This window comes from Arachis stenosperma, chromosome 6 (assembly GCF_014773155.1).
Source record: "Arachis stenosperma cultivar V10309 chromosome 6, arast.V10309.gnm1.PFL2, whole genome shotgun sequence".
Lineage (NCBI taxonomy): Eukaryota > Viridiplantae > Streptophyta > Magnoliopsida > Fabales > Fabaceae > Arachis > Arachis stenosperma.
The window spans coordinates 71,244,644-71,266,507 of NC_080382.1; the positions used below are offsets into that span (position 1 = coordinate 71,244,644).

Below are 21,864 nucleotides of genomic sequence, written 5' to 3' on the forward strand. Positions count from 1 at the left end.
TTGCCTCAAGATGGATGTCATTTCGCTCAAGGATTGAGTTAGAGCGGTGGTTTCACTACTAGTTGATACTTCATTCACGGTTCTTGGGCGGTTGACTCTTCGTCTCATATGTTGATTGGATTCGGCTAGGTCAATGATAAGTTGCCATGCCTCTTCCGCCGTTTTATATTTAGACAAAGAACCATTGCTAGAGGTGTCCAAGAGAGTTCTATCTTGTTCTCGCATCCCTTGACATATGTATCCAAGCAATACTTGAGTATCAAGCATGTGATTAGGGCATGCGTCTAGTAGCTTACGAAACCGTTCCCAATACTCGTATAGCGGTTCCGTTTCACCTTGCACAATACAAGACATTTCCTTCCTTAGCCTATCCATCTTTTTCGGGGGCAAGAATTTATCCAAGAATCCTCTTCTAAGTAAGTCCCAATCGGAGGTAACTTCACTAGATAGAGTGTAGAACCATTCTTTAGCCTTGTCCTCAAGAGAGAAAGGGAAAGCAAACAACCATATAGCAACTTCATCGGATCCTTCCCGTCTAGTGGTTGAGCATATACGATGAAAGTCCTTGAGATGTCGAATAGGGTCTTGTGCGGGAAGCCCGTGAAACTTAGGTAGGAGGTTGATCAAAGCGGTCTTAAGTTCAAAGTTTGCATTCAAGTTGGGATGAGTCACATGAAGGGGTTGAAGGACATAATCCGGTGCACCCGCTTCCTTGATGGTAACTCTCCTCGGAGCATCCATGGCGTTAGTACCTAAAACAAAAGAAGAGTTGTTAGTGATATTGATGGAGGAATGACTAATGCCTTCTTTGAGTGACGGTTCAATGTTCACTTTTAGTAAGGTGGTTGAGGTGGTGAAAACCTCTTCACCTTTCCCAAACTTTAGCCGCCTCCGAGCTTGTCTAATATGAAACAAAGTTCGTTCTATTTCCAGATCAAAGGGAACTAAGCTCGGATTTGGTTGTGAACGCGTCATGCAATGAAGGGGAAGTGAGATTCATGGTAACGATGATGGGTTAGTCACTTGAACAATTTACAATGAAATGCAACTATGTACATATATACACACATTTACTCCAAACAACAACATGGCACACTAAGCAAATTTCCCCGGCAACGGCGCCATTTTGATAAACGAAATTTAGCATGTCGATTTAGAATTCAATGATGAGTACGATCGTGAGTATAGTCTAATCGACACTTAAACTTCGCATCAAACAATCCTACAATCTATAACCGAGAGTACTAGTCTCCCGAGTCGTCCTCCCTTGGAATTGCTAGAGTATGCATCTTATTGATTAGGAAGCCTTGTTATGATTCTTTGAAGGTTTTAGCAAAATAGAAAACAAACAATCAATCCTTAAAAGACTTGGCTTAGGGTTGGCATTAGAAATTCTATCCTTATAGTTTCTTCAATGATGACAACAATTAGGCCTTGCTTCATTTAGTTAACCCCTAGGCATAGAGGAAAGTCAAATGAGAGTAATTAACTTGAGTCACAAGTCCTAGCTTTACCTTATGGAAATCTAGCTTTAGTGCACTCCAAGTCAATTAGCAATCTCTAATTCCAAATCAACAATTGACACAACTATTCAACTCCTTCTAATGGCCCAAACCCTATGCCAAGTAAGAAACTTTTACTCCATAACTAGTGTTGGCATTTTATCAAACATTTGATGAGCAAGAGTGAAAGTCATAGTAAAAATGAGAAGAAAGTAGAATTAAAAGTATTTCAACACAAGGAACTAACAACAATTAACAAAGAACAACAATGGAAATAAAATTCTAAGGGGATTGACAAAATCCAAAACTACAAAATTGAATCTAAGATCTATGAGAATTGAGCAATTACAAGCACTAATTGAGATTGGAGAAGAAGATCTATGACATGAACAAAGTGAATTGAGAATTGCAATGGATCTCACCAAAGAGTGATTGAAAAATTCAGAAATTGGATGAAGATGAACCCTAATGAGAGCTTGGAATCTCTCTCTCTTTCTCCAAGAGTGAATTAACTATCTCCAAAAATATCTAGAATCTAGAAAAATGAGCTAAAAGTCCCTTAACCCTTGTTTCTTTGGTCTTCTTAAGCTTTTCCCGACAAGGCACTTCCCCAAGATGGGGTCCCCAACTGCCTCCACGCCCAAGTCACGTGGCTCTTTAAAAAATCACATTCGAACATCGGCGCGCACGCGCAATGTACGCGTGCGCGGAGGCGTAATGTACGCGTGCGCGCCCATGAAAATCATGGCCTAGCCGCTACGCAAGCCGGCTCGTGGCTTGGCTCTTGGCTTCGACTTCTAGCTGCTCAATCCACGCGGACGCGTCAAGTGCGCGCACGCGCCCATGCTGAGATTTCCAAAGCTCAATTCTCATGCTCCCTTCCTTTGCGCCCGTTCTCCTTCTCTCTTCCGGTCCATCCCTGCCCTATATTCTAAAACCACTTAACACATAGGTCATGGCATCGAATGGCACCAAGAGAAGATTAGAAATGTATCTAATTTAGTGCAAAATAAGCATGTTTTCATCCATGAGGCAAAATTTGGAAAGGAACACAAAGTCTTGTATTTTCATATAGAACGCGTATGGAATCATTGATAAAACCCCTGAAATCAATACAAGATAAACCCTCAAAATGGGGTTTATCAGGGGGCGCTGGCACGGGTTGTGCGAGTGAACAGATTCTGAAAGTTTTGCCACCTGTGAGTATGCACACCCCTGTGCGTACGCACACATTTTAAAATTTTCTGGACGTGCGCACGCATAAACCCATGTGCGGCCGAACACGTCATGTTTCTCAAATTTACTTGTTTTTTAACTATTTTACCTTCTCAATAAGGTTGTAAGCTTCTATAACACCATTTTAAGACTTTTGGGTTTGGTTTTGATTACTAGCAAACGGAGACCTAGGTTTCTGGCGGGCGGAGGATGGTTTGATGCCACATGAAGGGTGTTGGATACAAGAGACGAGAAATTATGATTTGCTGATGTTTGGAAACTGAATTGTGAATGGACAGTGGTTGAGATAAGTTGGGGACTCAGATTGAGATAATGGATCTCTGTATACTTAAAATGCTTTTTGAAAACCACTGAAATAATGTTTTTACTGAGATTATGAGACGCTATGCGCATGGCAGGGATGGTGGTTAATCCCGCCTGTCGAGGTAGCAGCGGCGGTGTAAGGACGGTGGTTAATATCGCTTACATTGAGATGTGAGGTCTGAGGCAGAGTATCCCGCTTGCATCCCTTCGGATCTATAGGGCGTGCAAGCGCTGGTACCTGGACAGTGATCCGGGCTCTATATCTCGGGGGTTCCCATATGAGAAATCCGAAGGGCGACGTCTCCATGGAGATGTGTCGGGTTGGCAGTTGAATCGACAATGTAATATCACAGCTAGTAGGGCAAGCATTCATCATATGTATTTTTTATCTGATTGTATGCTTTGTTTACTTGAATTGGCTTGCCTAATTGAATAACATGCTTACTTGCTATTTGAATTATTTTCCTTATATGCTTCTACTTATAGTTTACTTGCATTGTATATTACTTGTGCTTTCTACTGGGATTGAGGAAGTTTGGAAGGCGGTGGCGATGGGATTGCATGGAGGATCGATTGGTGAAGGTTGTGGGACAACGGTGTTTGTTTTGAGTAGAAATCCCCTAGGATAGATACCTGGTTTATTTAAGTCAAGTTGGTATATTATGCTTATTTGTTTTAGAATGCTTTTAAGTTGAATTTTGTGATGGATATGGAGTTTAGGATTGCCTTTGGCGTCTCGGGGTCTTATATCCTACATCATTGGGTACTGTTACCATACTGAGAACCTCTGGTTCTCATACCATATCTTTGTTGTATTTTTCAGATGCAAGTCGCAACCCACCTCAGTGAGTTGCTTTGGATGGTGACAGCAGCGAATGATCTTGGATTCTCTTGGAGTCTTTTTGGTTTATTTTGTTTATAATCTCTCCTTTTGTATTTTGGTTTGCCTAGAGGCATGTATATGAGAGAATAAAAACTTGTATAAGCTGTTTTCACTGTATGGTTTCGTATATTTCTATATGGCTAGCCGGCTTAAACTCCGTGAGTCGAGGCTAGTTCCTTATGATATACACTATTATACTATTATCCTGTTTATATTTCATCTATATCTTGTGCCTTAAGTTAGTAGCTGATTTAGTACGCTTTGCACTTTTAAATCCTATTTTGAGCTATATTCTTCATCGGGCTTCTAGATTATACTACTCTTTCTATATATTATGTATGAGCTTAGAACTGTCGTAATCTCTGGTTAACCTCTGCTTTACGACGCGAGGTAAGACTTAGGCTAATTAGGGTGTTACATTTAGTGGTATCAGAGCGGTTCGTCCTCGTGAGCCTGGGAGATGGACCGATTGTGCTTTATTGCATACTCTGTGTGTCTTTTATTTGATGCTATTAGGTTATCTGCTATATATATGTATAACATGCTTGTTTGTGAATGTCTGTTTGGGATAATTGAAGCACTAGAATTTTGATATTGAGACTGATCACCTTGATATCGATTATTTGGTGTAGACAGGAACCCTACATGGCCACTCGCGGATGAGGTCAAACACGAACGCGAGAAAGTAGGAATGAGCAATCAGCTGACAATCATGCCGAATTCATGGCGGCAATGGCGAATCTCACTAATACCATGGAAGCTAATACTGTTGTGACTCTGCAAGCTGTGCAGAGATTGGGCCAACTGGCCGGGAATGGAAATGGCAATGGGAATGGCGAAGGTGTAACAACCCTGATTTTCGAGTATGCGAGATATTTTCTGAAGGCACGAATTTCGCCAGAAGATCAGTAAAGGGAACACCTCTTCTATATCAACAAGTATCTCAATCCTCATTGTCATTATGTCATCCTTAAGCTAGAACCTTTTCCAAGGCAAGCTCGATAACGCGGTCACGAAGAACCTAGTTTTTTTTAACCGTATCGGTTAGGAGTTTTGATTCGATCTTTCGTAAATTGTCTCGGTTTGACGAACCGGACTCGATTCATGAGAGAAGAGAGATAATAGGATAATATTATCATTATATTAGTATTAGAAGCTTCTTGAATGATATTATAAGGTTACCTGGTCTGTTTTAGTTAAAAACAGGAAATCGATTTAACCGGGTTCACAGTTTACTGGTGCAGCTTAGCACCAGCACTCTCTGGTGAATTTAGCAATGCTAAGGCCTCATTATACATGTTCTATTCTCATAATAAATATGTTACTAGTGTCATTTATGCTAGTAGCTCACAAAATAATTTTTAGAGATGTTTTTGCAAGTGTTCCGATACATCTAGTTTTAGTAGTTGTACACCAGAGATATTTTAATATTATTTTAATCCACCTTCAAGCCAACCAATCACAACTCTCCTTACACCCCCAAGACACTCCAAGGCTGGTCATTTACTCCCTTTGGCCGAAAATGTGAAGAGAGAAAAGAGAGAAACTTTCATGACCTTTTAATCTTCAAAGCTTGATTTCTTCTGAACTAAAACTCAAATCAAAATTCCGATTTCACCAAAATGATCCTCTCTTCTTCCTCTACATAACCATGTGACATATCAAGGCTGGAAATAAGGTGAGATGGCTGTCTCCCTCCCTCTTCAATTCGGTTTTCAAGGAAAACCATGTAAACATGTGTTTTCTTGATGTTTTTCCTTAGGAATCATGCTTAACTTAACTTGAGGGCTAAGAAACGTGAATTTCCAGCAACTCTAAGGTGATATATCTCTTCCTAACATGCTGAGTGAGATTTGGTCAGTTGAGAGTTTTTGGATTTAAAGTTGTTCTTGATGTGATTTAGGAGGAAAAAGTGCTTAAAGACCACCTGAAAATCTAACTGAATTAGGAGCAGCAAAACCAGGTAGGGTTTGACGAATTTAATCTTGATTGATTGTGTTTGAGTTGTGTGATTATGATATGGTTTGGCTGTGCTTGAAATTGATTGTTTTTATGAGTAATTCTTGTTGAAATTTTGGTGAAAATTTGATGAAATTTTGATGAAATTCAAGCTTTATGTTCATGTTCTTGGAGCAGCTGGAAAAACGAAACCCTAGGCTTAAATTGAGGTTCAATTTGTGATGAAATCATGTAGAAAAGATGGGGTTTTAGTGGCTGCTAATTTATTATGAATTGTAGTAAAAATCGGTTGCTGAAAAGACTGAAAAACGGGTAAAAACAGAGAAAGAATTTGAAGAATTTATGAAGAACATGAAGAACACTTTGAGTGTGGTGAAGAAAAATGAAGAACACCTTTTAGATCTTAAAAAGGGCAAGGAAGTAAATATTTTGGTGTTTGAGGGGTTATTTGGTAATTTCTGAAAGTTAGGGTGGTAAAAGTAGAAATATTAAAAGTTACCAGGGTAAAAAGTTAATTTTAAAGGTTAAAAGGTAAAGGCAAGGTAATTTTCGAAAATTTAATAATAAAATAATAAATAATAATAAAATATTAAATAATAATATTTAATTAAAAATAATATTTTAATAAAAATAATAAAATAATGCAGAACAGGCAGTTTTCTGTAAAAGCTTTAGAAAGACAACTTTAAGTGCAGAATCTCATAATTACCTTCATAAAACACTTAGGGAGTGGTAAGAACATATTAGTGAGGCAAAGATAAAAGAAAGATAAAGAGTTAAAGGAAAGATAAAAACCAAAGAAAAGTCTGTAAAGTTTTAATAACAGAAGAACAGACAGAGACTAGCGAACGAACTAGGGCAAAATAGTTAGTTCTTGATTTGCGACTAGGGTTAGGTATTATATGAAAAGTTAAACTGTTTCAGTATAGACTTAATGAACCTATACTTGGGACAGGCGAACTATTCATACCGAGATTTACATAAGCTTTAAATACATACGTTAAGCAGAGAAAAGAGTAACTAAAGCAGAGTAAAGAGATACAGAGAATAGAGTAAAGAGATAATGAGAAAAGAGTAATATAACAAAAAGAATAGAGGGGAAGAGTATAAGAATAAAGAGTTAAACCTTGTGGCATGATGTTCTGTTGTATGTTCATCTGCTGCTTTTCCATTGGCCCTAGAGGTCCGGTAGGCCCAAGTTCACCTACAGTGAGTTGTTATTCCTGTAGGCCGAAGTTCACCTACAGTGAATATCAATTGTGCATCTCAGGGTGTTGCTCCTGTAGGTCGAAGTTCACCTACAGAGAGTTATGATACCTGTAAGCCGAAGTTCACTTACAGGGGCGCCTTTTCTGTAAGCCAAAGTTCACTAACAGAGGTGCCATTTCTATAGGCCGAAGTTCACCTATAGAAAGTTGTTGTGTTGTGATTGAACAGAGAAAGAAAGAGGTAATGTATAAGAATGTGAAAGTGATGATGAATAACGAGACTAATAATGAATGATGGTAATGATAATGATTATGTGATGATCTGCTGCATGAAGGCAGTCAGATAGATGGTGGTGCGACCACTGAGAACGCTTTCCTGGGATACCTTGCTATAATGCTTTGCTGTAAGACAAAGGTTGCTTACAGAGGTATTGATGAGCGGATATTCTATACGCTTTTTGAGGGTAATTTCATGTAGATTTTAGTATGTTTTAATTAGTTTTTAATAGAATTTTATTAGTTTTTAAGCAAAAATCATATTTTTGGACTTTACTATGAGTGTGTGTATTTTTCTGTAATTTCAGGTATTTTCTGGCTGAAATTGAGGGAGCTGAGCAAAAATCTGACTTAGGCTGAAAAAGGACTGCTGATGCTGTTGGATCCTGACCTCCCTGCACTCGAAATAGATTTTCTGGAGCTACAGGAGTCCAATTGGCGCGCTCTCAACGGCGTTGGAAAGTAGACATCCAGGGCTTTCCAGCAATATATAATAGTCCATACTTTGCGCAAGGATAGACGACGTAACTTGGCGTTGAACGCCAAGTTTATGCTGCTGTCTGGAGTTAAACGCCAGAAAAACGTCTTGATCCGGAGTTGAACGCCCAAAACACGTCATAACCTGGAGTTTAACGCCAATAAAGGCCTCTACTCGTGGATAGCTTTGATCTCAGCCCCAGCACACACCAAGTGGGCCCTAGAAGTGGATTTCTGCACCAATTATCTTAGTTTACTCATTTTCTGTAAACCTAGGTTACTAGTTTACTATTTAAACAACTTTTACAGACATTTCTTGTACCTCATGACATTTTCAGATCTGAATTACATACTTTGTGACGGCATGAGTCTCTAAACTCCATTGTTGGGGGTGAAGAGCTCTGCAGCGTCTCGATGATTTAATACAATTCCTTTGTTTTCCATTCAAACACGCTTGTTCTTATCTAAGATGTTTATTCGCGCTTAATTGTGAAGAAGGTGATGATCCGTGACACTTATCACCTTCCTCAATCCATGAACGTGTGCCTGACAACCACCTCCGTTCTACATCAGCCTGAATGAATATCTCTTAGATTCCCCAACAGAATCTTCGTGGTATAGGCCGGATTGATGGCGGCATTCATGAGAATCCGGAAAGTCTAAACCTTGTCTGTGGTATTCCGAGTAGGATTCTGGGATTGAATGACTGTGACGTGCTTCAAACTCCTGAGGGCTGGGCGTTAGTGACAGACGCAAAAGAATCAAGGGATTCTATTCCAACCTGATTGAGAACCGACAGATGATTAGCCGTGCTGTGACAGAGCATAGGAACGTTTTCACTGAGAGGATGGGAGGTAGCCATTGACAACGGTGACACCCTACAGAGAGCTTGCCATGGAAGGAACCTGCGTGTGAGAAGAGGATTTCAAGGAAGAGTTGAAGTCAAAGGACAAAGCATCTCCAAAACTCCAACATATTCCATAATCCTTTATAAACAAGTAACTCTATTATTCCCTATTATTTTAACTTACAATTTTAAGTAGTTTGTAGTTTGGCCTTTTACAAATAAATCCCAATAACTTCATTAGCCTCCTGACTAAGATTAATAAAATAACATTGATTGCTTCAAGCCAATAATCTCCGTGGGATCGACCCTTACTCACGTAAGGTATTACTTGGACGACCCAGTGCACTTGCTGGTTAGTTGAACGGAGTTGTGAACATACTAAAGATCAAAAGATAGAAATCACAATTTCGTCCACCAAGTTTTTGGCGCCGTTGCCGGGGATTATTGAGTTTGGACAATTGAAGGCTTATTTTATTTCTTAGATTAGGAATAATTTATTTTTATTTTTATTCTTATTTTCATTGTTATAGAGTCATTAAATCAATATTGATAGGATAGTTTCTTTTCAAAAATTTCTTTTCAAAATTTATTATTTTTCTTTTAATTAATTGTTAATTTTTCGAGTTTTAGTGTCTTATTCTAAGTTTGGTGTTTTCTTGTTAATCTTTTCATAATTTTCGAAAATTTTATTAAAGTTTTCTAAAAATTTTAAGTTTGGTGTTCTTCCTTGTGTTCTTGGTGTTCTTGTGAATATTCAAAGTGTTCTTGAGTTTTTCTTGTGTCTTGATCTTAAAATTTTTAAGTTTGGTGTTCCTTGGTGTTTTCCCTCCAAAAATTTTCGAAAATTAAGGAGCATTAGATCTAGAAATTTTAAGTCTTGTGTCTTTTGTGTGTTTTTCTCTTTCATCATAAAATTCAAAATTTAAAAAAATTTTTATTTTTCTAACTAATTTTGAACTATTTTTTTTCGAAATCTTTTATAAAAATTCAATTTTCAATTTCAAAAAAAAAAATTTCCACTTTCTTTTATTTATTTCGTTTTTCTTTTATTTTATAAAAATTAATTTTTATAAAATAAATAATATCAACATATAAATTATCCCTTGTGATCTAGTATGGAAGCAAGTGGGAATGAACAGTCCAAGAGGACTTTGGGGTCATATGCTAACCCCACTACTGCTTCATATGGGAGTAGTATCTGTATACCCTCCATTGGAGTTAGTAGCTTTGAGCTGAATCCTCAGCTCATTATCATGGTGCAGCAAAACTGCCAGTATTCTGGTCTTCCACATGAAGAACCTACAGAGTTTCTGGCACAATTTCTGCAAATTGCTGATACAGTACATGATAAGGAAGTAGATCAGGATGTCTACAGACTATTACTGTTTCCATTTGCTGTAAAAGATCAAGCTAAGAGGTGGTTAAATAACCAGCCTAAGAACAGCATAAAAACATGGAAACAGCTGTCAGAAAAATTCCTGAATCACTATTTCCCTCCCAAACGGATGACACAGCTAAGGCTAAACATCCAAGGCTTCAAACAAGGAGATAATGAATCCCTTTATGATGCTTGGGAGAGATACAGAGAGATGCTAAGAAAATGCCCCTCTGAAATGTTTTCAGAATGGGTGCAATTAGACATCTTCTACTATGGGCTTACAGAAAAAGCTCAAATTTCTCTAGACCACTCAGCTGGTGGATCTATACATATGAGAAAAACAATTGAAGAAGCTCAAGAGCTTATTGATACAGTTGCCAGAAATCAGCATCTGTACCTAAGCAGTGAATCCTCTATGAAAGAAGAAGCTAAAACAGTAACTGCAGAACTCAGTCCAGTGGATCAGGCTAATGAATTCAATCAGCAATTAGATTTTCTAACTCAGCAACTAGCCGAATTCAAGGAAATATTACAGGAAACAAGAATGGCTAACAGGAACATGGAAGTGCAATTAAAGCAGATAGAAAAGCAACTGTCAAAACAAATAACAGAAGAATGCCAAGCAGTTCAATTAAGAAGTGGGAAAACATTAAATACCTCACTTCAAAGCAGCAGGAAACCAAGAAATGAACAAGAGGATACTCAAAATCCCTCTGAGGACAATCAGAGCCCAGAGAGGAACAGAGCTGGCGCTGAACGCCCAGACCATGCTCATTCCTGGCGTTCAACGCCAGAAACAAGCATGAATCCGGCGTTGAACGCCCAAAGGGAGCATGGTTCTAGCGTTCAAACGCCAGTAACAAACAAGGAAGTGGCGTCTAACGCCACTCCAGCTCCCACCACTGGCATTCAAATGCCAGTGGGGAATCAGTCACATACAAGTGCTGACCTTTCTAAAAAGGCTTCCCAACCCACTTCTGTAGGTAATAAACCTGCAGCAACTAAGGTTGAGGAATACAAAGCCAAAATGCCTTATCCTCAAAAGCTCCGCCAAGCGGAACAGGATAAACAATTTGCCCGCTTTGCAGACTATCTCAGGACTCTTGAAATAAAGATCCCGTTTGCAGAAGCACTTGAGCAAATACCCTCTTATGCTAAGTTCATGAAAGAGATCTTAAGTCATAAGAAGGATTGGAGGGAAACTGAAAAAGTTTACCTCACTGAAGAATGCAGTGCAGTCATTCTGAAAAGCTTACCTGAGAAGCTTAAAGATCCTGGGAGCTTTATGATACCATGCACATTAGAGGGTAATTGTACCAAGCAAGCTTTATGTGATCTTGGGGCAAGTATCAACTTAATACCTGCATCTACTATCAGAAAGCTTGGTTTAACTGAAGAAATTAAACCAACCAGGATATGTCTTCAACTTGCTGATGGCTCCATTAAGTACCCATCAGGCGTGATTGAAGACATGATTGTCAAGGTTGGGCCATTTGCCTTTCCTACTGACTTTGTGGTGCTGGAAATGGAGGAGCACAAGAGTGCAACTCTCATTCTAGGAAGACCTTTCCTAGCAACTGGCCGAACCCTCATTGATGTCCAAAAAGGGGAAGTAACCTTGAGAGTCAATGAGGAGGAGTTCAAGTTGAATGTTGTCAAAGCAATGCAACATCTAGACACCCCAAATGACTGCATGAGTGTTGATATTATTGACTCTCTGGTAAGAGAGGTCAATATGGCTGAGAGTCTCGAATCAGAGCTAGAGGACATATTTAAAGATGTTCAGCCTGATTTGAAGGAGTCAGAGAAGATAATAGAACCTCTGAAAATCCCTCAAGAAGAGGAGAAACCTCCAAAACCCGAACTCAAACCATTACCACCATCCTTGAAATATGCATTTCTGGGAGAAGGTGATACCTTTCCTGTAATTATAAGCTCTACCTTAGAGCCACAGGAAGAGGAAGCACTAATTCAAGTGCTAAGGACGCACAAGACAGCTCTTGGGTGGTCCATTAGTGATCTTAAGGGCATTAGCCCAGCCAGATGCATGCACAAAATCTTGCTGGAGGATGACGCCAAGCCAGTGGTTCAACCACAAAGGTGGCTGAATCCAGCTATGAAAGAAGTGGTGCAGAAAGAGGTCACTAAATTACTAGAGGCTGGGATTATTTATCCTATTTCTGACAGCCCTTGGGTGAGCCCTGTCCAAGTTGTCCCAAAGAAAGGAGGCATGACAGTGGTTCATAATGAAAAAAATGAATTGGTTCCTACAAGAACAGTTACAGGGTGGCGTATGTGCATTGATTATAGAAGGCTCAATACAGCCACCAGAAAGGATCATTTTCCTTTACCATTCATAGACCAGATGCTAGAAAGACTAGCAGGTCATGAATACTACTGCTTCCTGGATGGATATTCAGGTTATAATCAAATTGCAGTAGATCCCCAGGATCAGGAGAAAACGGCGTTCACATGCCCATCTGGAGTATTCGCATACAGAAGGATGCCATTTGGCCTGTGCAATGCACCTGCAACCTTTCAGAGGTGCATGCTCTCCATTTTCTCTGATATGGTGGAAAAATTCCTGGAAGTCTTCATGGATGACTTTTCAGTATTTGGAGACTCATTCAGCTCCTGCCTTAACCATTTAGCACTTGTTCTGAAAAGATGCCAAGAGACTAACCTGGTTTTAAACTGGGAAAAATGTCACTTTATGGTGACTGAAGGTATTGTCCTTGGGCACAAAATTTCGAACAAGGGAATAGAGGTGGATCAAGCTAAGGTAGAAGTAATTGAAAAATTACCACCACCTGCCAATGTTAAGGCAATCAGAAGCTTTCTGGGGCATGCAGGATTTTATAGGAGGTTTATAAAGGATTTTTCAAAAATCGCCAAACCTCTGAGCAACCTGCTAGCTGCTGACACGCCATTTATCTTTGATAAAGAGTGTCTGCAGGCATTTGAGACTCTGAAAGCTAAATTGGTTACAGCACCAATCATCTCTGCACCAGACTGGACTTTACCATTTGAGTTGATGTGTGATGCCAGTGACCATGCCATTGGTGCAGTGTTGGGACAAAGGCATGACAAGCTTCTACACATCATTTATTATGCTAGCCGTGTTCTAAATGACGCACAGAAGAACTACACAACCACAGAAAAAGAGCTACTTGCAGTGGTTTACGCCATTGACAAATTCAGATCCTATTTAGTAGGATCAAAAGTGATTGTGTACACTGATCATGCTGCTCTTAAATATCTACTCACAAAGCAGGATTCAAAACCCAGACTCATCAGATGGGTGTTGCTTCTGCAAGAGTTTGATATAGAAATAAGAGACAGAAAAGGGACAGAGAATCAAGTGGCAGATCACCTGTCCCGAATAGAACCAGTGGAAGGGGCGTCCCTCCCTCTCACTGAGATCTCTGAAACCTTTCTGGATGAGCAACTATTTGCCATCCAGGAAGTGCCATGGTTTGCAGACATTGCAAACTACAAGGCAGTGAGATTCATACCCAAAGAGTACAGTAGGGTGCAATCAAAGAAATTAATCACAGATGCAAAGTACTATCTTTGGGATGAACCATATCTCTTCAAGAGATGTGCAGACGGAGTAATCCGTAGATGTGTGCCTAAAGAAGAAGCACAGAAGATCCTTTGGCACTGCCATGGATCACAGTATGGAGGACATTTTGGAAGTGAGCGAACAGCCACAAGGGTCCTCCAAAGTGGCTTCTACTGGCCCACTCTCTATAAAGATTCCCGAGCATTTGTGCTTAATTGTGACAGTTGCCAAAGATCAGGCAACTTACCTCACAGTTATGCCATGCCTCAACAAGGAATCTTGGAGATTGAGTTGTTTGATGTATGGGGCATTGACTTCATGGGACCTTTCCCACCATCATACTCAAACAACTATATTCTGGTGGCAGTGGATTATGTATCCAAATGGGTGGAGGCTATTGCAACACCCACTAATGACACTAAAACAGTGTTGAAATTCCTCCAGAAACATATCTTCAGCAGATTTGGTATCCCTAGAGTGTTAATCAGTGATGGGGGTACTCATTTCTGTAATAAACAGCTTTACTCTGCTCTGGTACGTTATGGAGTCAACCACAAGGTAGCTACTCCATATCATCCACAAACTAATGGGCAAGCTGAAGTCTCAAATAGAGAACTCAAAAGAAACCTGGAACGGACTGTCATTAACCGTAGAAAGGATTGGGCAAGAAGCTTGGATGATGCTCTGTGGGCATACAGAACAGCATTTAAGACCCCTATAGGGACCTCTCCATACCAGCTTGTGTATGGAAAGGCGTGTCACTTGCCGGTGGAACTGGAACACAAGGCCTACTGGGCAACCAGATTCCTGAACCTTGATGCCAAGTTAGCTGGAGAAAGACGATTACTCCAGTTAAATGAGCTAGAGGAATTCAGACTCAATGCTTTCGAAAATGCAAAAATTTACAAAGAGAAAGCAAAAGATGGCATGATAAGAAATTGTCATCCAGAGTCTTTGAGCCAGGACAGAAAGTTCTGTTATTTAATTCAAGGCTCAAATTATTCCCTGGGAAATTAAAATCCCGGTGGAGAGGTCCATATGTGATTACAAGCGTATCACCATATGGATACGTAGAGCTTCAGGATAATGAATCCAACAAAAAGTTCACTGTTAATGGACAGAGAATTAAACATTATCTTGAAAGTAACTTCGAGCAAGAATGCTCGAAACTGAGACTTGATTAGAACTCAGTGATAGTCCAGCTAATGACATTAAAGAAGCGCTTGCTGGGAGGCAACCCAGCCATTTACAAAGTATATTTACTAATTATATAAATTTTCTTTTTTTTTACAGGTATAGGTCCAAATCTCTTCAAGGTAAAATAGCAATTGGTTGAAGTCACAGAGTTACAGGGAAATTTGGAAGCTCACTGGCGTGAAAAAGCCAGTAAGGAAATACTTTGGGCGTTAAACGCCCAAAAGAAGCTCCCACTGGGCGTTTAACGCCAGTAAGGGTAGCCATCTGGGCGTTAAACGCCAGAAAGGAGCATCTTCTGGGCGTTAAACGCCAGAAAGATGCACCTTCTGGGCGTTTAACGCCAGTCTGCTAGCATCCTGGGCGTTCAGAAAAACGCCCAGTGACGAAGGACTTTCTGGCGTTCAACGCCAGAAAGAAGCACCAAATGGGCGTTGAACGCCCAGGAGAAGCAACATGTGGGCGTTGAACGCCCAAAACATGCACCATGTGGGCGTTCAACGCCAGGATGATGGGAGGAGGTAAAATTCGTTTTTCTTTACAAATTTTCTAAATTTTTAAGTTTCAATTCATGATTTCTTGCATAAACATGTTTCAAAATGTCATCCTTCAAAATCAAATTGGTTTTCTAAGAATCCTAATTTCTAAAATCCCTTTTTCAAAAATATCAAATGTATCTTAATTCCTAAACACAAATCTTTTTCCAATCCAATTCTTTTTCAAATATTTTTAATTTCTTCTCAGATCTTTTTCAACTCATCTTATCTTTATGTGAAAATGCCTTTCCTTCTACTCCTCTCCTTTCCTTTCTTTTGCTTGAGGACAAGCAAACCTCTAAGTTTGGTGTGATTTGCCATGATCACTGAGCTAAAACTCATTAAGATCATGGCACCTAAGAGAACAGGAAGAGCAAGGATGTGAACTTAAGGGAGCTGAAGCGTCAGATTCTTGAAGACACCCCACAGACTAGAGGAACATCCACTTCCCAAAATACAGGTTGTTAAGTTCTAATTCCAGCTTTAACTCTGTGATAGTATTATTATAGGATTTTACCTTAGATGTTATATAGTAGTAGTAGTAATTAGTATGTCTATTTTGATTTTATTTCCAATTAAGCTATAATTTATTTTTCTCATCATCATCAGGCATGAATAAAGTAGTAGAATTTTTTAGAATAAAGAAGTAATCTATATTTATGAGTTCTTAGTAATAAAGACTATAATTAATTATATGTGGTGGCAATACTTTTTGTTCTCTGAATGAATGCTTGAACAGTGCATAAATTGTACTTTGAATTTGATGAATATTGGCTCCTGAAAGGATGAGGAACACGAAAAATATTATTGATGATCTGAAAAATCATGAAATTGATTTTTGAAGCAAGAAAAAGCAGTTCAAAAAAAAAAAAATAAATAAAAAAAAACAAGCCATGAGCACTAGCCAAGAGTAAAAAAGGGATCCAAGGCTTTGAGCATCAATGGATAGGAGGGCCCAAGGAAATAAAATCCAGGCCTAAGCGGCTAAACCAAGCTGTCCCTAACCATATGCTTGTGGCATGCAGGTCCAAGTTACAAGCTTGAGACTGAGTGGTTAAAGTCGTGATCCAAAGCAAAAGAGTGTGCTTAAGAGCTCTGGACACCACTAACTGGGGACTTTAGCAAAGCTAAGTCACAATCTGAAAAGGTTCACCCAGTTATGTGTCTGTGGCATTTATGTATCTGGTGGTAATACTGGAAAACAAAGTGCTTAGGGCCACAGCCAAGACTCATAAAATAACTGTGTTCAAGAATCAACATACTACACTAGGAGAGTCAATAATACTATCTGAATTCTGAGTTCCTAAGGATGCCAATTATTCTGAAAATTTAAAGATACAGGGGGATGCCAAAACTGTTCAGAAACAAAAAGCTACAAGCCCCGCTCATCTAATAAGAATATGAGCTTCATTTAAAACTCTAAAATATTATTACTTCTTAATTTCTGCTAAAGCCTATTTTATTTATCTAGTTGCTTGAGGACAAGCAACAGTTTAAGTTTGGTGTTGTGATGAGCGGATATTCTATACGCTTTTTGAGGGTAATTTCATGTAGATTTTAGTATGTTTTAATTAGTTTTTAATAGAATTTTATTAGTTTTTAAGAAAAAATCATATTTCTGGACTTTACTATGAGTGTGTGTATTTTTCTGTAATTTCAGGTATTTTCTGGCTGAAATTGAGGGAGCTGAGCAAAAATCTGACTTAGGCTGAAAAAGGACTGCTGATGTTGTTGGATCCTGACCTCCCTGCACTCGAAATGGATTTTATGGAGCTACAGGAGTCCAATTGACGCGCTCTCAACGGCGTTGGAAAGTAGACATCCAGGGCTTTCCAGCAATATATAATAGTCCATACTTTGCGCAAGGATAGACGACGTAACTTGGCGTTGAACGCCAAGTTTATGCTGCTGTCTGGAGTTAAACGCCAGAAAAACGTCTTGATCCGGAGTTGAACGCCCAAAACACGTCATAACCTGGAGTTTAACGCCAATAAAGGCCTCTACTCGTGGATAGCTTTGATCTCAGCCCCAGCACACACCAAGTGGGCCCTAGAAGTGGATTTCTGCACCAATTATCTTAGTTTACTCATTTTCTGTAAACCTAGGTTACTAGTTTACTATTTAAACAACTTTTACAGACATTTCTTGTACCTCATGACATTTTCAGATCTGAATTACATACTTTGTGACGGCATGAGTCTCTAAACTCAATTGTTGGGGGTGAGGAGCTCTGCAGCGTCTCGATGATTTAATACAATTCCTTTGTTTTCCATTCAAACACGCTTGTTCTTATCTAAGATGTTTATTCGCGCTTAATTGTGAAGAAGGTGATGATCCGTGACACTTATCACCTTCCTCAATCCATGAACGTGTGCCTGACAACCACCTCCGTTCTACATCAGACTGAATGAATATCTCTTAGATTCCCCAACAGAATCTTCGTGGTATAGGCCGGATTGATGGCGGCATTCATGAGAATCCGGAAAGTCTAAACCTTGTCTGTGGTATTCCGAGTAGGATTCTGGGATTGAATGACTGTGACGTGCTTCAAACTCCTGAGGGCTGGGCGTTAGTGACAGACGCAAAAGAATCAAGGGATTCTATTCCAACCTGATTGAGAACCGACAGATGATTAGCCGTGCTGTGACAGAGCATAGGAACGTTTTCACTGAGAGGATGGGAGGTAGCCATTGACAACGGTGACACCCTACAGAGAGCTTGCCATGGAAGGAACCTGCGTGTGAGAAGAGGATTTCAAGGAAGAGTTGAAGTCAAAGGACAAAGCATCTCCAAAACTCCAACATATTCCATAATCCTTTATAAACAAGTAACTCTATTATTCCCTATTATTTTAACTTACAATTTTAAGTAGTTTGTAGTTTGGCCTTTTACAAATAAATCCCAATAACTTCATTAGCCTCCTGACTAAGATTAATAAAATAACATTGATTGCTTCAAGCCAATAATCTCCGTGGGATCGACCCTTACTCACGTAAGGTATTACTTGGACGACCCAGTGCACTTGCTGGTTAGTTGAACGGAGTTGTGAACATACTAAAGATCAAAAGATAGAAATCACAATTTCGTCCACTAGGTATCGAGATGAGTGTGCTCCTGTAAGACAGAGGTTGCTTACAGTGAGTATGTTGTTGCTCCTGTAAGACAGAGGTTGCTTACAGTGAGTGTATTGTTGCTCCTGTAAGACAGAGGTTGCTTACAGTGAGAATGTTGTTACTCTTGTAAGACAGAGGTTGCTTACAGTGAGTCTGTTGGGCGTATATCGGCTAATAAGTGCCGCCCTGCAAGACAAAGGTTGCTTGCAGTGGATACCCTGCAAGACAAAGGTTGCTTGCAGTGGGTATTGCCAACAGGAAAGCCTTATCCAGACAGAGGTTGCTGGGTAACGTCGGGAGCGGGTATGTAACCGACAGATGAGCTCATTACCTGCGCTAGGACTAGACATGCATCATACTTGGTTGTGCATTTTCTCTATTATGATTGTTGCATGAATGTATGCTTTCTTTGTTTGTATTCTATTCTCTGTGTTTGTGTCTGTGTTTTACTTTCCTGTATTCTTCTGTTTGTGATCTTTTTCTGTTTTCTCTATTTTCTCTATTTATCTGTCTTCTGTTTACTACTTCCCTATATTCTGCTATTAGTCTGCTAAACAACACAAAATTAATGAACGTAACTAATAACCCCGACCCTACTAAGAACTCCCCAGTTCTTACCCCTTCTCTCTCCCTTCCCCCTTCAGATGGAAGTAAGAGTACCTTACCGTAGTTCGCTGATGACCGTTCGCAAGAAGAGGATTCTGCTCTAGATAGTTTTCTGAGTCTAGGGTGAATATCGTTCTCTGTTTATATGTATATACTGTGAAACCAGCCAACGTCTACACCCCGTTCGTATGCGCACTTTAACCAAAATCCTGTGTACGAGACTCCTATTGTGTGGCTACTTCATGAGGCACCAGAGAGACGTCCTGTGGAAAAGTCTGATCGTGCAGAGGAGTAGCAGATGATGTTCTATCTTTTGATGACGTTCCACCTGACTTGAGTTTTGAAGACTTAGAACGTACTTTCCCTCGCTTTAGTAGTTTAGAGGGACTAGGCGAGTATAGAGTCTAGGCTAGCCTGGGTGCCAGCTTAGGGACTTCTTGAACAGGTCAGGACCTGGGATGTTGTATATATATATGTATATAGTTATTATCTAGCTATATCTAGGGGTGTTCTAACTGAAGGTCTATACTCTAACAAAGGCTGGATAAATGAATGTTACTAGCTACTCGTGGTGTATTTATTTGTGGTTGTTTATAATTGTTTTATCTGTTATTATTTGTGAATTGATTATAAATGATTATGTTTATTAATCCAAACATTTTCAAAAAAAATATACCTCACAAATTAACCACGTTTTTAACAACGAATCAGGCTCATATGATAAATAATAGATAATAATTAGGAAGACAAATTGGTAGCGCTCAGTTTCTAGTATGATCTAGACATATTGAAAATTGGGTCGTTTGCTACAGCTTCAGAATGCCGACATTCCATGGTGGCAAGCTGAGTGTCGTTTGCTACAGCTTCAGAATGCCGACATTCCATGGGAGGTGTTCCAAATGGCTTTCTATAAGAAATACTTCCATGAGTCTGCAAGGGAAGCAAAGGAAATGGAGCTAATGCAGCTGAAGCAAGGTTCCATGTCTGTGGATGAGTATACCAACAAGTTCGAAGAGCTTTGTAGGTTTTCTCGAGTGTGTCAGGGTGACCCAGAGACTTACGAGAGTTGGAGATGCGTTAAGTACCAAAGGAGTTTGAAGGATAACATTATGACTGCTGTGGCTCCTTTGGAGATCCGTGTCTTCTCTGACTTAGTGAACAAGGCTAGAGTAGTGGAAGAGTATGCCAAGACCATGGCGGCATCTAAGGACACTCATGGAGGGAGCTCTAGTCGGGGGCGTGGCAAGTACTTTCATCCGAGAGGACAAAGCTTCAAGAGAGGAGAATATACGCCTCAAGGCCAAGGGGGCTTTAGAAAGAATAATCAGAATCAATTTCAGTATGCTAAGGGAAGAGGAAATCAGGGTAAGAATTCTCTGGATTTGACTTGTGTATGTTGTGGGCGTTTCCATCCTTATGACTCATGCAAAATTAGTTTAGGTGGTTGTTTCAATTGTGGGTTGCCTGGCTACATTGCGAGGGATTACACTCGTAGGAGGAACCAGAATACGGGCCAGAGTCAGCATCAAGGTCGAGTCTTTGCTGTGAATGCCAAGGATGCTTCTAAGGCGGATCCGTTGATGAGAGGTATATGTCTAATTGGTGATAAATCCTTAGTTGCATTATATGATACTGGAGCTTCGCATTCGTTTATTTCGTTTGCTAAAGTTGAGGAATTGGGCTTGAAAGTGTCAGAATTACCTTTTGATCTGCATGTGCATACTCTACATCAAACAGTTATGACTAGGTCAGGTTATAGACAAGTAGGTTTCAAGCTTGAGGGTAGAGACTTTGTGCAGATTTAATTTGTTTACCCATGGTGGGGCTAGAAATGATTTTGGGGTTTGATTGGCTGTCAAAGAATCGGATTTTGTTGGATTGCTTTGAACGAACTATTCGATTTATGTCGGAAGGAGAGAATGGAACAGTGGTAGCTATAGGGTATTACTTGAACTCTGTAATGGTGCATTGTAGTGGGGAGGAGTGTCAGGGTTATATTCTGTTGGCTGCTAATGCGTTGGGTGATGCCCAGAACTTAGATCAGATTCTGGTGGTTAGAGATTTTCTAAAAGTGTTCTCGGAAGATATCCCTGAGTTCCCACCTCAAAGGGAAATTGAATTTGCAATTGAATTGGTGCCGGGAGCCAGACTAGTATCGATTACGGCATATAGAATGGCTCCGATAGAACTTGCAGAATTAAAGACTCAGTTGGAAGAGCTTCTTAATAAGAGGTTCATTCGACCGAGTGTATCACCGTGGGGAGCGCCAGTTTTATTGGTGAAGAAGAAAGATGGAGGAATGCGTCTGTGTGTGGATTACCGATAGCTAAATAAAGTGATAGTGAAGAACAAGTACCCGCTACCAAGGATAGATGACTTGATGGATCAATTGCAAAGAGTTGGAGTGTTTTCCAAGATTGATTTAAGATCCGGTTACCACTAGATAAGAATGAAGGAAGAGGATATCCCTAAAACTGTGTTTAGGACACGCTGTGGACACTACAAATTTGCAGTAATGTCCTTTGGGTTAATGAATGCACCTGCTGTTTTTATGGATTACATGAACAGAGTCTTTCGTCTATTTTGGACAAATTCGTGGTGGTTTTCATAGATGACATCTTAGTTTACTTTAAGACGACAAAAGAGCATGAGGAACACTTGAGAATTGTGTTGCAAATCTTAAAGGAGCAGAAGTTGTACGCTAAGTTGTCAAAGTGCGAGTTCTGGAAGGAGGAAGTAAAGTTCTTAGGTCACGTGGTGAGTAAATGAGGAATAGCTGTA

At 39.8% G+C, this 21,864-nt stretch overlaps 1 protein-coding gene across 1 annotated transcript; it reads left to right on the top strand.

Annotated features, from left to right (window-relative positions):
- The first annotated feature begins 4,647 nt into the window (after window positions 1-4,647).
- Window positions 4,648-20,888, top strand: LOC130934172 (uncharacterized). The gene is made up of 2 exons (XM_057863755.1): window positions 4,648-4,767; window positions 19,896-20,888. The coding sequence occupies exons 1-2, from the start codon at window positions 4,648-4,650 to the stop codon at window positions 20,886-20,888; spliced, it is 1,113 nt and encodes a 370-aa protein (XP_057719738.1).
- Window positions 20,889-21,864: the final 976 nt, after the last annotated feature.